This window comes from Diplotaxodon limnothrissa, linkage group LG13, assembly GCF_057381915.1.
Source record: "Diplotaxodon limnothrissa isolate DT_005_m linkage group LG13, D_limnothrissa_male_GT1.1, whole genome shotgun sequence".
In the NCBI taxonomy this organism is placed as follows: domain Eukaryota; kingdom Metazoa; phylum Chordata; class Actinopteri; order Cichliformes; family Cichlidae; genus Diplotaxodon; species Diplotaxodon limnothrissa.
Genome location: NC_140608.1, coordinates 10,710,516 through 10,722,891, shown reverse-complemented (window position 1 = coordinate 10,722,891; position 12,376 = coordinate 10,710,516). Strand labels below are relative to the sequence as shown.

Below are 12,376 nucleotides of genomic sequence, written 5' to 3'. Positions count from 1 at the left end.
GGCTGGCTCCGTCTCTCCAACAGCGCACTCACGGGCAGCAGCTCCCCCCGCCCCCTCGCTCAGTCGCTTAGTGCCTGAGCTTGGATCATACCAATATCAGGGGGGGATTCACGCACAGTCGTAAATTCCCACAGTGTGCACTATGTGCTTCGAATATTGTGTGTACTTTTTGTTTTATACAGTTGTCAGCCAGGCATCTAACTATGAAAAAATTACACTCCAAAATACCCCGGGCTTCTGACAAAACAACCCGGGCTTAAGCCCCGTAAGCCACCCCCACGCTCCGCCCCTGGTCACGTCTGTACCACAGGATTACTACTAATAGGCTTATTACTGTGTATTTTTGTGCCGTTTCCAAGGTAGACTGAGATTTTTATCCACGAACATGAAGCGCAGTTCATTTATTATTTTTTATATTGCCCATTAAATAAATATATAGATCTTTTTAGTGTGCTCAATGACTGCACACACACGCTTTCACATTTTAAGACTAAATATAACGGACTTAGTATTTGCAACTGTATAACACTTTGTAGCAAAAGCAGAAGAATCACTAAATAGGAAAAAATAATCAGATTCCTTTACACTAGAGCTGAATTTCACAATATAGCAGTATCTTGCAATGTAACATGGCTACGATTAAATGTTGTGAAGTTGATTTAAATTGCAATATTTTATATAAATATAAAATTTATTTAAGATGTATTTAAAATTCTGGATGACATTAAGAATTGTTGCACGTAATTTATGCTCCTCACATTTCATAAAAGTCCCTGCTGTTCTGGGTGATGAGAGGAAGCAGGGCGGTCCCTCTGTCTATGCATGGGTGGAGCGCGCAGTGAGGAAATGTCAGAAGGAAGCTGAGAAACGGTCCCCGCGCCACTCGCATGAGGCTGCTCTCACCGGATGACCCGAACGATGAACTTTATCACCATGAACTCACCCAGAAACACCACACGGGTAGGTCTGCTAACTTTTTACAATAGCATTCGTCTTTTACGCGCACGTCTCCAAACTTGATGGGACGACAGGAGCTCCAGGCTGCTAAGCGTGCAGTTATTTTACCAGATTACGCGAGGCACGTTTAAGCTGCTCTTTGTTGCTTTATGAAGCTCCACGCAGGATGAAACGGAGCAGCGTGTGGTAAGCGACCGGCCTGTGAAGTGAGTGATGAGTGTGGAATAATATTTTTTTAGTCTGTTTCCCTTTTTTAGTCCCTCTCTATTTTGTTGCTAAGACAACAGAGGAGGTGACCGCTCGTAGGGCTATTAACCACGTCACTGTGTCAGCACGCAGCTACGTCAGCGTGGGAGAGTCGCTGTTTAGTATTTTCCCCCAAAAAACACCAGGAGATAATTGGATGTAGGGTGGTGCAGCAACAGTGGTGGAAACATCTTTCATTCATTCCTGTGCGTATGAATCATTTTAAAGTAGGTTTCGTTTGAACGCAGGATATTTCATGTTGCTCCTAAATCAGAATATTTGCAAAAAACAAAACAAATCATATGTATATACGGTTATGTCTTTGCTTCATCATTTATACGCTTCTGTTTCGTATCTATATTTAGATGCTTTGGCATTTCATCTGCTGTTTATAAAAACCTCTAAGTTGCCACAGACTGCAGATAAAAAAAATGAAGCCTGCGTGGTTAAACCTTGCATAAAGTCATGCCTTTGAAAAACTACACCCTTACTCCTCCACAGGAATTAGGAGGGTAAGTAGCAGCCAGGTACTGCTATTCAAATAGGCATTATTAGTGGATAGTCTGTCAAGTGTCACCACCTCTATAAAAGCACAGGTTTGGCAGTTTGCTGGTCTGGAGTGTGTTAACAAAATGTCACAATCTGCCCAGCAGTGGACGTCCCAGCAAATTGAGGCCTCAGTTAGCATGTTAAATGTTTAAAATAAAAACGGAAAAATTATAGCTGGGTTTCCAGGAGAAAACCTTGTCTCTCTTAAAAGAATATGGCGGTATGGCTTTGCAAAGTTACATTTGAACAATATCCTTTGGACAGATGAGACCAAAGTGGAGCTGTTTGGATATAATGTATAGCACCACAGTGTGAGAAAACCAAACACAGCATATCAACACAAAAACCTTATACTAATCTTTCAAGCACGGTGGTGAAGTGGTGATGATTTGGGTTGTTTGGCAGCCACAGAACTCGTCTGTATACCAAAGTATTAAAATTAAATTTGAGGCCATCGGTCTGACAGCTCAAGCTCGAGCCAAACTTGGAGGTGCAATAGGACAATGATCCCAAGTACAGGAGCAAATCTGTAACAGAATTGCTGAAAAAGAAAACCTTAACCTGATCAAAACACCATGGTGGGAACTTTAGAGAGCTATGCATAAACAAATGCCCACAAGTGTCATTACATCACGTGCTGCTAAAGATGGTTCTACAAGCTACTGAGTCATAGGGTGTACTTAGTTTTTATAGGAGTGCATAGAGTCCTATGAAGAATTTGTCTTTCACATGATTTTACATGATGGAAATAACTGCTCATGACCTTTTAAATAAATTAAGCATAAACATAAACTGGGACAAGCTTCCTGTTGCCAGGATGACTAATAAAGGTGCCTAACTTCAGCTATGTCTGTAGAATTTCTTCTTAAATGCATGCGTGGCAGAGAAATATTTTTATGAAGCTGCACTGATCATCAGTGCAATTATATATTAAGTGCAGGTACTTTGTGAAATCTAATCGTTTATGAAATCTGCCCCTTTGCCATTTTTACCAACTTGAACTTGAACTAGAAATCTGAAATAAAGGGAATTAAAACCTTTCTTTTACCCTTCCTAAGTGTTAAGTGTGTGATTAAAAAAACACACTTAACACTGCTTTGATATTTTCACATGATGGTGTTTCATTGAAGAGTATGGGTACTTGATCCACCTCTGACAGTCTGTTCTTCTCTGACTTTCTGTAAACCCTCAGTTGCAAATACTTGAAAAGAGTCAGTCTCCAGTTATGTTTCTGTTATGTAGCAATCGCTACTCCAAAATGATTGAGAAGAGCTACGTCTCGAGGCTCTTGGCTGTCGCAGTGTTTGTTTGGGTGGTCTCATTAATGCAAGTCTTGGAAATCTTCCCAGTGAATAAGTCATGGGAAGTTTCCCCCGGCTCTTTGGCCTCACATACTTCATTACCGCTGTCTTTTTAAAATCTTGAGTCTTGCAGAGAACAGTTCATCATCTCATGATGTTACGGTGAGATCACGATGCATACTTCCCTGTTCTTGTTTCACTTGTGTGCTAGAGGAAACCTCATTTTTGGCACCTTTTATGACAAGATTTTATTCATGTCAGAGTTGACAGTTTCCGTTTTTCAGTCCGGCCAGCCGAGCACGGATGCTTCTTAATCTCCTACCCTTTAAACATCTGTAACACAATACTAAATAGTGAGTATAAGCATCACACAGGGGCAAACTTGAAGCTTAAGAAAGACATTTATGTAATATCCTCTTTCTCCTTGTATATTGCATGTTGGTTATTTGTTGAAATCTAGGAAAGTAGATATGAAGTCAATGGAAACTGTTTTCTGTATTGTTTTACACTGATGCTGAATTGCACAGTGTACAAACTTGGATTTTCTTTCTTTTAAGAAAGCAGTATTGTTTTGCTATATCTTCGATAAAAGGATATAAATGTCAACAGGCACAATGTGTGGTAACTAAATATGTTTATCGGAGGAGGGCAAAGTTATTCTCATGGGCTCGGTCTTCCTTCCTCCTGTGTTGCAAAGCCTGATACTGGACAAGTGCGTCACTCAGCGCACTTCTTCTATATTTAGAGGTACAGTCTGTGCTTCCCTTGGTGGGTGGAGAGCTTGATCAAAAATAACTGGATTTTGTATACAAATATGTCATGATTTTATACATCACCCCTACACCAGTGGTCCCCAACCTTTTTTGTGCCACGGTCCGGCCTTTAAGGTGTCACGGATAAATACAACAAAATAAAACCTGCACAGCTACCAAAAAAAGAACATTTATTCGTAATACACGGGAAAAGACCCAGTGAAACCGGGTTAATGATAAAAACAATAACAAAATGACGATGAAAACCTGAAAACCACAAATTTCACACTCGAGACTCAACTCTCGCGGCCTGGTACCAAACGATTCATGGACCGGTATCAGTCCGTGGCCCGGGGGTTGGGGACCACTGCCCTAAACCAGTGGTCCCCAACCTTTTTTGCGCCATGGACCGGTTTATGCCTGACAGTATTTTCACGAACCGGCCTTTAATACAACAAAATAAAACTAGTACCGGTACCGAAAAAAAGAAGATTTATTCATAACACACGTGAAAAGACCCAGGAAAACCGAGTTAACGATAAAAACGATAACAAAATAACGCTGAAAACCGATAAAAACCCTGAAAGCCATACATTTCACACCTGAGCCTCAACTCTCGCGGCCGGTACCAAACGATTAATGGTATCGGTATCGGTCCGAGGCCCGGAGGTTGGGGACCGCTGCCCTAAACCATTTGTATCTGCTCTGACTGTATTTATGTTTCTATTTCAGGATCTGCTTGAATGTGCACATTAGAAACGAGCTGAAGATGCAGGGGGCCATTGCACGGCTGTGCGTGGTGGTGGCTGCTGCCATATTAAACCATCCCTCGCTCTTTCCGCATGAAAACACCACACTCCCGGATCAGGATGAGGAGCTGATCGCTCGAATGCGGGAGCATGAGGCAAGACTGGAAATGGAGAAGGCCAAGTTGGAGAAAGAGCTTTCACAGATGGACTCAAAGCAGGAAGAGACCAGCTTGCAGGAAGGTTATAGTTGGTACTTCTGGAGCACGGTGTCTTTTATAATATTCTTCACCATCGAGATGTGCAGGGTGGATCTGGCTGATGGAGAAGTCCGGCAAGTTGAGGAGGAAGAGGTTTTTTCAGAGAGTGGTTCCATCAACCCCAGGATGATGGTACTGGATAAGGACATCCTGAGTAACTTCTGTGATAAATGCACCTACACTTCAGCACATGAAAACTGGAGGGTGAGGGAGTTTGTCGAGGGTTTTGCAGATGACTTGCTCGAGTCACTCAGGAGCGTGTGCAACAGGGACACAGACATGGAAGTCGGGGACTTTGTTGGCATTGGAAGCATGTTTGAGTCCTGGAAGTTTTGCAAACCGCTCACATGTGACCTCATCGTGCCTTTCTCACCTCCAGATCTGCACTCCTTTCAGTACCACCTGTGGTGCAGCTCCTCCAGTGACATACCTCCTGATATGCAGGGCAGTGGGAAGATAAAGGTGACCACACCTGGGGAGAATAGTGGGGGCTGTCTCTGTGGCTCTGCTAACCTCGGAGAGGATATGCTTTGTCTGCTGCATGGCAGAAATGACACACCCAAAGTCAGTCTCAGTCCTGATGAACTGCTGTGCTCCAGAGACACAAACTGCTTGGCGAAAGACCAAGTCATGAAGTGGTTTCAGATCTCTGTAACCAAAGCGTGGGGACGCATCTCTCACAAATATGACTTTGATGTTACCTTTCGCAGCCTGGATGCTGCCGGTGCACTGAAGATCCGATTCCCGTCAGGAAAAATCATCGTAATGAACATCATTCCGGTGGTCCAGCTTGAGGATACAGATGCTTATTTTGTCTCGCACTTTCCATCGGATGTTGACAGCTTCCCAGACCCATACTGGCCCCTATCTGTTGCTGTCTACGAGAGGAATTTGCTGAAACATTTTTCTAAACGCCTACCAAAACATTCCTGTCATTTACACTGCCTCCAGATTGTTACTTTCTTACACAAAAAGCAATCAGGGCTAACTGGAAAAAGTGCCCTTACAAACTATCACTTAAAGACTGCTCTGTTGCACTTGTTGCTGAGTAAAAAGACCATCACGTGGAGCATTGAGAGTATGCAGCACAGGGTCCAGGACTTGCTCAGCTTTGTGCAGAGGAGCCTGCAGGAGAAAAGACTTAACCATGTCATGTTTGGCAACACTAAAGTGCCAGAAGAGGTCCAGGTTCCTGAGATGATTCGCAGAGCAGAGCCCATCAACCTGTTCAGGACACTGGTGCTGCAGAGGGAGCTTTATGCAGCAACAGTCAGGCATTTTCAGGAGATGCTGAGAAATGCACCTGTGCTCATACAGGAGTATACACCGTACTTATCAAACGGAGGTTTACATCACAGCCTGGATGAAAGTTTATAGGCACTCAGCAACTGAACTATTTTAGACACATATATCAGACATATCGTTCAGTGATACTATAAGTAATGTTACTAACAAAAGGTGCACGCGCATCAGCTGATTCAGCTCTTGCTGGTAACTAAATTTGTAGTGGTTTTGCCGTAGCTGCTACTTACAAAACCTTTTTAAATAAAATATGGTCTACTGCTAACACCGATGCTAAAGGAGGAACTGGAAAATTTAGTGGAGAAACCCAGAAATATTATTTACAATCTTATTGTAATAAATGTTTAGATTGAAATAAAAACAAAAAACAGCACAGTCGTGAAGAAACACGTGCCAACACGACTCAGTACCATTAAAAACAGCAGCATCACTGCTCCACCTAGTGGTTGCAGATTGTATCAACCAAAGTAAAGTAGTCACAAATAGAAGGCTGATATGTAGACTTGGTTTTATTGCAGCTGCTTTTTTTTTAACATTTTCTTGAGAATACAGCTTACCGCTATCAGACGCTGAGGGAAAAACCTCAACATCTTAGTGGAGATGCCAGCAATATATACTAACTGTGACACTGGTATCCCTCGGCTCCTGGATGCTACATTTTAGCAGGAGATCTTAACATAAATACCTCTCATATTATACGGAGCCACACAGGAATCTTTAACAAAACAGTGCACTGTCTGCTTTGTATAACTGTGTTTTATGTATCATTGTTACTGTTGCAGATCCGATGGCAGCTATTAAGGATTGTTATTCTTTATGTATCTTTTATTGCTTGTTAGAGCTTATTTTCTGAATTTTGCTTGTTATATTTTTACTGTGTGTGTCTCTAGGTTATTAAATGAGACCATAAAAGGGAAACAATGTATTGTTTTTATGTGTCTTAAAGCACAAATAGAAAAATCAAATTTGCTGTCATTTCATTGACAGTATTTTTATTTTTTTATTGAAAAATCAGTCATAGTCACTAATGCAGTAACATTAAATGATGGCTGAAGGTTTTGTTCAGTACTCTAACTAATAACTTCCTACAGGCCATAGTCAAAGTCTGGGTTTCCATCAAGGAAGGTCTTGAAGAAGGCCTTGTGGGCGTCTGGGCTGAACATGAGGGCTTTGACAGCCGAGTCCTGCAACATGAGTTCTGTCCACTTCTTCAGCTCAGGTGTGCCATCCAAAAACCTAATAAGACAAAGGGTAGAGCCATTTAAATACAAGTAAATTTGAACACTCAATTTTTGTAATAGTTTCAGCAACTGAGTGAAAAGTAAATCCATTAGCTTCGGCACACGGTAATAAATATTCCGCTAAAGTCACTTTGTTACTCCGTTAAAGAGACAAACGAGAGGCATTTTTTCCAGGTGCAGAAGTGGATCAGTGAACTCGCCACAAAATCGGACATTTGACTGAGAGTGCACAATATCCTCAACACATTTCCATTTCTTTTTTAATTTTTGAGTCGGCTCAGGCTTTAAAACTAGTTGCACAGCTGGTGAATGACCTCTTTTTGGTTTCAAAGAGACATGAGGAATACATGAGCAGTGTTGCTAACTATGGACACAGTGCTTGCTGTGGCAATAAAACACAGCAAGCAATGCCCATTTGGCAGAGTTACACCTTTGTCTTTTAAAAAAAAACAAAAAAACTAGAGATGGACCGATCTGATATTACGTATCGGTCCGATACTGAACAACAGCAGCACGTTGAAGCTTAAGCTGTTGTTAGAATTTATTTAATATTACTTTCTACACCAGGATCTTTTTCTACGTAGCTGGTAACCGTGCAGGGGCGGATCTAGCAAAGTTTAGCCAGGGGGGCCGATAGGGCATGAACAGGGAAAAGGGGGCACAAAGACATACTTTTCTTTCTTATTCTCATTTAAAATGTCTAGCTTTTAATAAATAATTATCCGAATTTTACACCCAAATTTTTAATCTGATGAAAAATGTATAGAAGTTCATTACTGTATATAGTAACTATTAAGTCTAATATACCCTAGTAAGCTATAGTACTTTTTCCTTTGGGAAGGTACCATCTGTGCAGTCTGCAATTCTGTTGAAGAAAGATGCTGAATCTATTTAATTATTCTTGAAAAATAATTGAGTTCTGTGCATTTTTCCCCACATTGCATCAAATTAAAGTTGATTATGTCAATTAAGCATCATGGGGCGGGGGGTGGTTCCCTATTTTTTTTTTTGCTGGGAATTTGCAACCCTATTAGTTAGGTTGCTTACTCTTTAAAATACCAGAATAGGGAGGATGGAGTAGGTTTAAGTTTATTAGATTGATCAGTATTGCTGAACTATGAAATATTTTGGGTGCAGTATATTTTTTGCATACAGGTATAACAGAATAGCTTTAGTGTTTGTTTTTTTTTGTAACTTGAATATGAACTTATACAAAAAGCAGCAAGATATTAAAAAACATTTTTATTGATTAAAAAAACACACTATATCGGATTCATATCGGTATCGGCAGATATCCAAATTTATGATATCAGTATCGGACATTAAAAAAAGTGGTATCGTGCCATCTCTACAAAAAACAAAAACGGCAACATTTGGAAAAGCTGGAGTAAAAAGATTAAGGTAAAATTTATCTCTGTTGACCACAATAGTGCAACTAGTGGCACAGGAAGAACAGACTCCACTAACTAAAGTGTAAAACATGTCGGTTTTAGAAAAGGATGCTTCTCTCGATTGTTCATTTCTAACTTTTGTAACATTTCTAGTAAATAATATACTTAGGCTCCCCACAGTTGACCTTTTTTTTTTTTTTTTTTTTTTTTTTTAATGTTTACAATTTTCTATAGGCTAAATATCTGTAAAGATTATTACTTACTGTTTGACCTGATACGCTTCTACCCTCTCAAACCACGGCCACATCATGTAGTCGATCATTGTTATAGAATCGCCACCAAAGAACTTGGTCTTCTTGTTAACGAGGTCCTAGAAATTGAATGTTACATTTATTAGAGTTGTAATTAACTGGAATAACCAGGCACTGACAGGAAAGATAAACTTATTCGTTTTAATAAAAACAACCTTTGATCAATGACTGTGATTCACAGGCACACACTCATTCACACACAGTGTATCACCTCATATGTTGGGTTAATGGATAAAGGAACCAGAGGCCTCAAAGGTGTGGCCTACCTCGTTTAACTTTGCAAACTTTTCTTTCAGTTCAGCTTCCAGTCCGGAGACATCCTCTCCCTTCTTTTTATCCATTGGGATCTTGTAGAAGTACGGTATCACCTGTAGGAAACAGTGACATTAATATTATTATTTGGTGGTGGTTAACAAAAAACAAAACGTTAAGGTTTATATGCAAGTCTTTGTGTGACCTACTTTGGAAAAGTGCTCCAGCATCATCTTTTGTTGAGCCTTAGCAAAGGGAGAGGAGGGAAGCAGCTTCTTTTCAGGGTAAACTTCATCCAGGTATTCACAGGTGATGGGTGACTCGTATATCACCTCACCAGCAGGTGTCTCAAGCGTTGGGACAAGACCAAGAGGATTCTTCTTAAGATACCAATCGGGTTTTTCTTTCAGGTGGACATTTATGGTTTCGTATCTGAAAACAAAAAAGCAGGTTATGTGTGCATGTTTAAGCACAGGTTGAATGACTGTGATGATTTTTCATTTCTACAGCAAACTAGAATAAAGAGTAGTCTTACTTGATTCCTTTGGCTTTGAGCACCAGTCTGGTCCTTTGGGCAAAAGGGCAGAACCTCATGTTGTAAACCCTGATGGGGTCTTCAGTCTTCAGGGACTGGGCCAGGGGCAGCGCTACCTGAGGGATACAAAAATGTTTCTTCCATTAAAAGACTGGTCAGTAGGGAAACCTGAAGAGGGATTACGTAAAGACTTTTCTCCTGTTTAACTTTTACTAAAGTAAAAAAAAAGAAGAAAAAATCTATTTTGTACAGTAGTATAATTTTCAGAGTAATTTTATAGCTGACAGTTTGGGTTATGTTGTGCTTCCACATCAGCATTTTGTCTTCGTAGTATTTTTACACAACATCCCAAGCTTTTTGGAAACAGCATTAACTGACCTTTATTTTCAAACTTACAGTGAATTTAGCATTTCTATTTGATTACAGGGCAGCTGACTGTGGATTATGCACATTTATACATTTGTGCTTGTACTTCAACTGGATTTTTTTTTTTTTTTCCTGACGTCTGCTTGTTTTCAGAGACGCCACAGTGAGTCGCTGTTTGTTCAGACAAATTGGTTCAGGCATAAAGAGTTTCGTTTATAAACGTTTATAAATCAATAATCACCTGGACCGTTTGGCGCTGCTTTCAAATCGGCACGAAGAGGTTTCATAGGACTAAAGCATGATTTTGTAAAAAACGAAGCTAAATCCTTACCACAGATCGAATCGGAGGGAGAAAACTATTGCATTTCACATCGATAAGCAGCCTTCAGTTAACAGAGTAATACTTTATTTCTTACCTTTAGCGAGACACTTTTCAGCAGACATGCTGGCGCTTGAAATAACGAATGATTTGAAACAGACTGTAAAGGACGGAGCTAAAGTTTATATTTTACGCTCTAGTTCCGCGGTGGGCGTGTCAAACTGAGTCGACACGCCCACCGTTGTCTCAGAAGGCTGGTAAAGACGTGTTTCTTTTCTTCTCTTCAAAGGAGCCGCCGTGGAAGTTTAAACTATGTTGCTCATACAGACAGTCATATGACAAATAAAGTTCCCACAACACGGACTTTGTGCACTTTAGTGAAAATGAAGCACACCCCATGATTCAGCAGCTTGCAGAACCAACTTTGGCAGCAGTAATGTAAAGCAATGGTTTTCTGATGACTTTATTAGTGTCTCACATGTAGAGGAATTTTCTCCCACTCGTCTCTCCAGCTTTGTTTCCGTTAACTGGGGCATTTGTTTATGTACAGCTCTCTGAAGGAGTACAGCACTTCAGGCAGTTTGGTGTCTGGACCTCAGCCCTTGAAGCACCTTGAGTCTTTTATTTTACAGCCATTCTGTTGTAGATTTGCTGCTGTGCTTAGGATTATTGTCCTGTTGCACTTTGGACCAAATGTTAGCTGTCAAACAGATGTCCTCAAATTTGACTCTAGAATACTTTGCTATGCAGAGGTGTTCATGCTCCTCTGCAAAACAAAACAAGCCTTAATCATCACCCCCTCAATCACCATTTTCAGCTTGCAGTAAAGAGAAATCACACTCACCCTGTGAGAGGGTGCGCCCTCCTAGATCAGTCACATAAAGATAATTGTTTTTATGATCAATAGTTAACAGTGAATTAGCTGCTTCTCTTTTACCTTCAACACTGTCAGAAGTGATTATGTAATGAATACTCATAATGACATTGCAAATACTTTGCCCTTTGTTTCCTTCTGACATCTTCACTGTAAATCATGACTTTACAGACATTTTGCTCCCTTTATTTTTCAGAAGCCAGAACTGTAAACCCTTTGTGAAGTCTGGCTTTTACTGAGGAACAGCAAAGAAAGTTGTCATGATGAATGATGGATCCCCTGCAGGTTAATATGTCACCATCTTTTCCTTCCTTTCGCCGCCTGTTTGAATCAACTCCAGATTTTTTCTTTGCTTATTTTCTCATGAGGGTCATTGCCTCTCAAATCAGCCTAAGCTTTCTGCTTGGCCATCTCTAATTTGCATAAAATTTTTATAGTATAAAATTTGCTTTATATCTTCATATCTGAAATACTTTAAGATGTATCTTTTTGGAAAATGGTCAGTTGACCCATTTTCAGGCCTTTTGTTTTGCACATTGAAACTGAGGCAGTGTTTAAACATAAATAACTTAAAGACTACTAAAGATAAAAGCCTGAAACTTCTCATGTTTCTTTTCTACAGTAGAAATACTTTGGGATACCGTCTTTAAATATTGTTATGCCATGAGGCAACTCTTGTTGTGATTTGGCAATATACAATTAAATAAAATACAAATAAAACTGAATTTTCATTATCAAAATGAACCAGAATCTGTCATTTGGGACAAATGTATTAAAAGAATATTAAAATTAAATTAAAATATGAAGACAAAAAAACCCTCCTAAGTCTCATATGTGACCACAACTTTGAACCGTAAAAGACAACTACTGATGTTTTTTCAAAGGTATAGTTGAATATAACTTTATTCAGAAGGAAACATGTAGAATACTAATAGGAAAATATATTTTCTAGTGCTTATTTGCAGTGTATTTTG

At 40.0% G+C, this 12,376-nt stretch overlaps 1 protein-coding gene and 1 pseudogene across 2 annotated transcripts; one reads left to right on the top strand and one right to left on the bottom strand.

The window, feature by feature from the left end:
• Positions 1-868: 868 nt before the first annotated feature.
• Positions 869-6,571, top strand: itprip (inositol 1,4,5-trisphosphate receptor interacting protein). The gene is made up of 2 exons (XM_085369177.1): positions 869-960; positions 4,538-6,571. The coding sequence occupies exon 2, from the start codon at positions 4,575-4,577 to the stop codon at positions 6,186-6,188; it is 1,614 nt and encodes a 537-aa protein (XP_085225303.1). The 5' UTR covers positions 869-960; positions 4,538-4,574; the 3' UTR covers positions 6,189-6,571.
• Positions 6,572-7,170: 599 nt separating this feature from the next.
• Positions 7,171-10,653, bottom strand: LOC146619872 (glutathione S-transferase omega-1-like; annotated as a pseudogene). The gene is made up of 6 exons (XR_014906662.1): positions 10,626-10,653; positions 9,844-9,959; positions 9,518-9,740; positions 9,323-9,424; positions 9,009-9,115; positions 7,171-7,349 (listed from the first exon to the last, which is right to left on the bottom strand). The product of XR_014906662.1 is annotated as a glutathione S-transferase omega-1-like (transcript).
• Positions 10,654-12,376: the final 1,723 nt, after the last annotated feature.

Excerpts from the sequence above, each read along its gene's own strand:
- itprip (XM_085369177.1), top strand. The coding sequence starts at position 4,575 with ATGCAGGGGGCCATTGCACGGCTGTGCGTGGTGGTGGCTGCTGCCATA.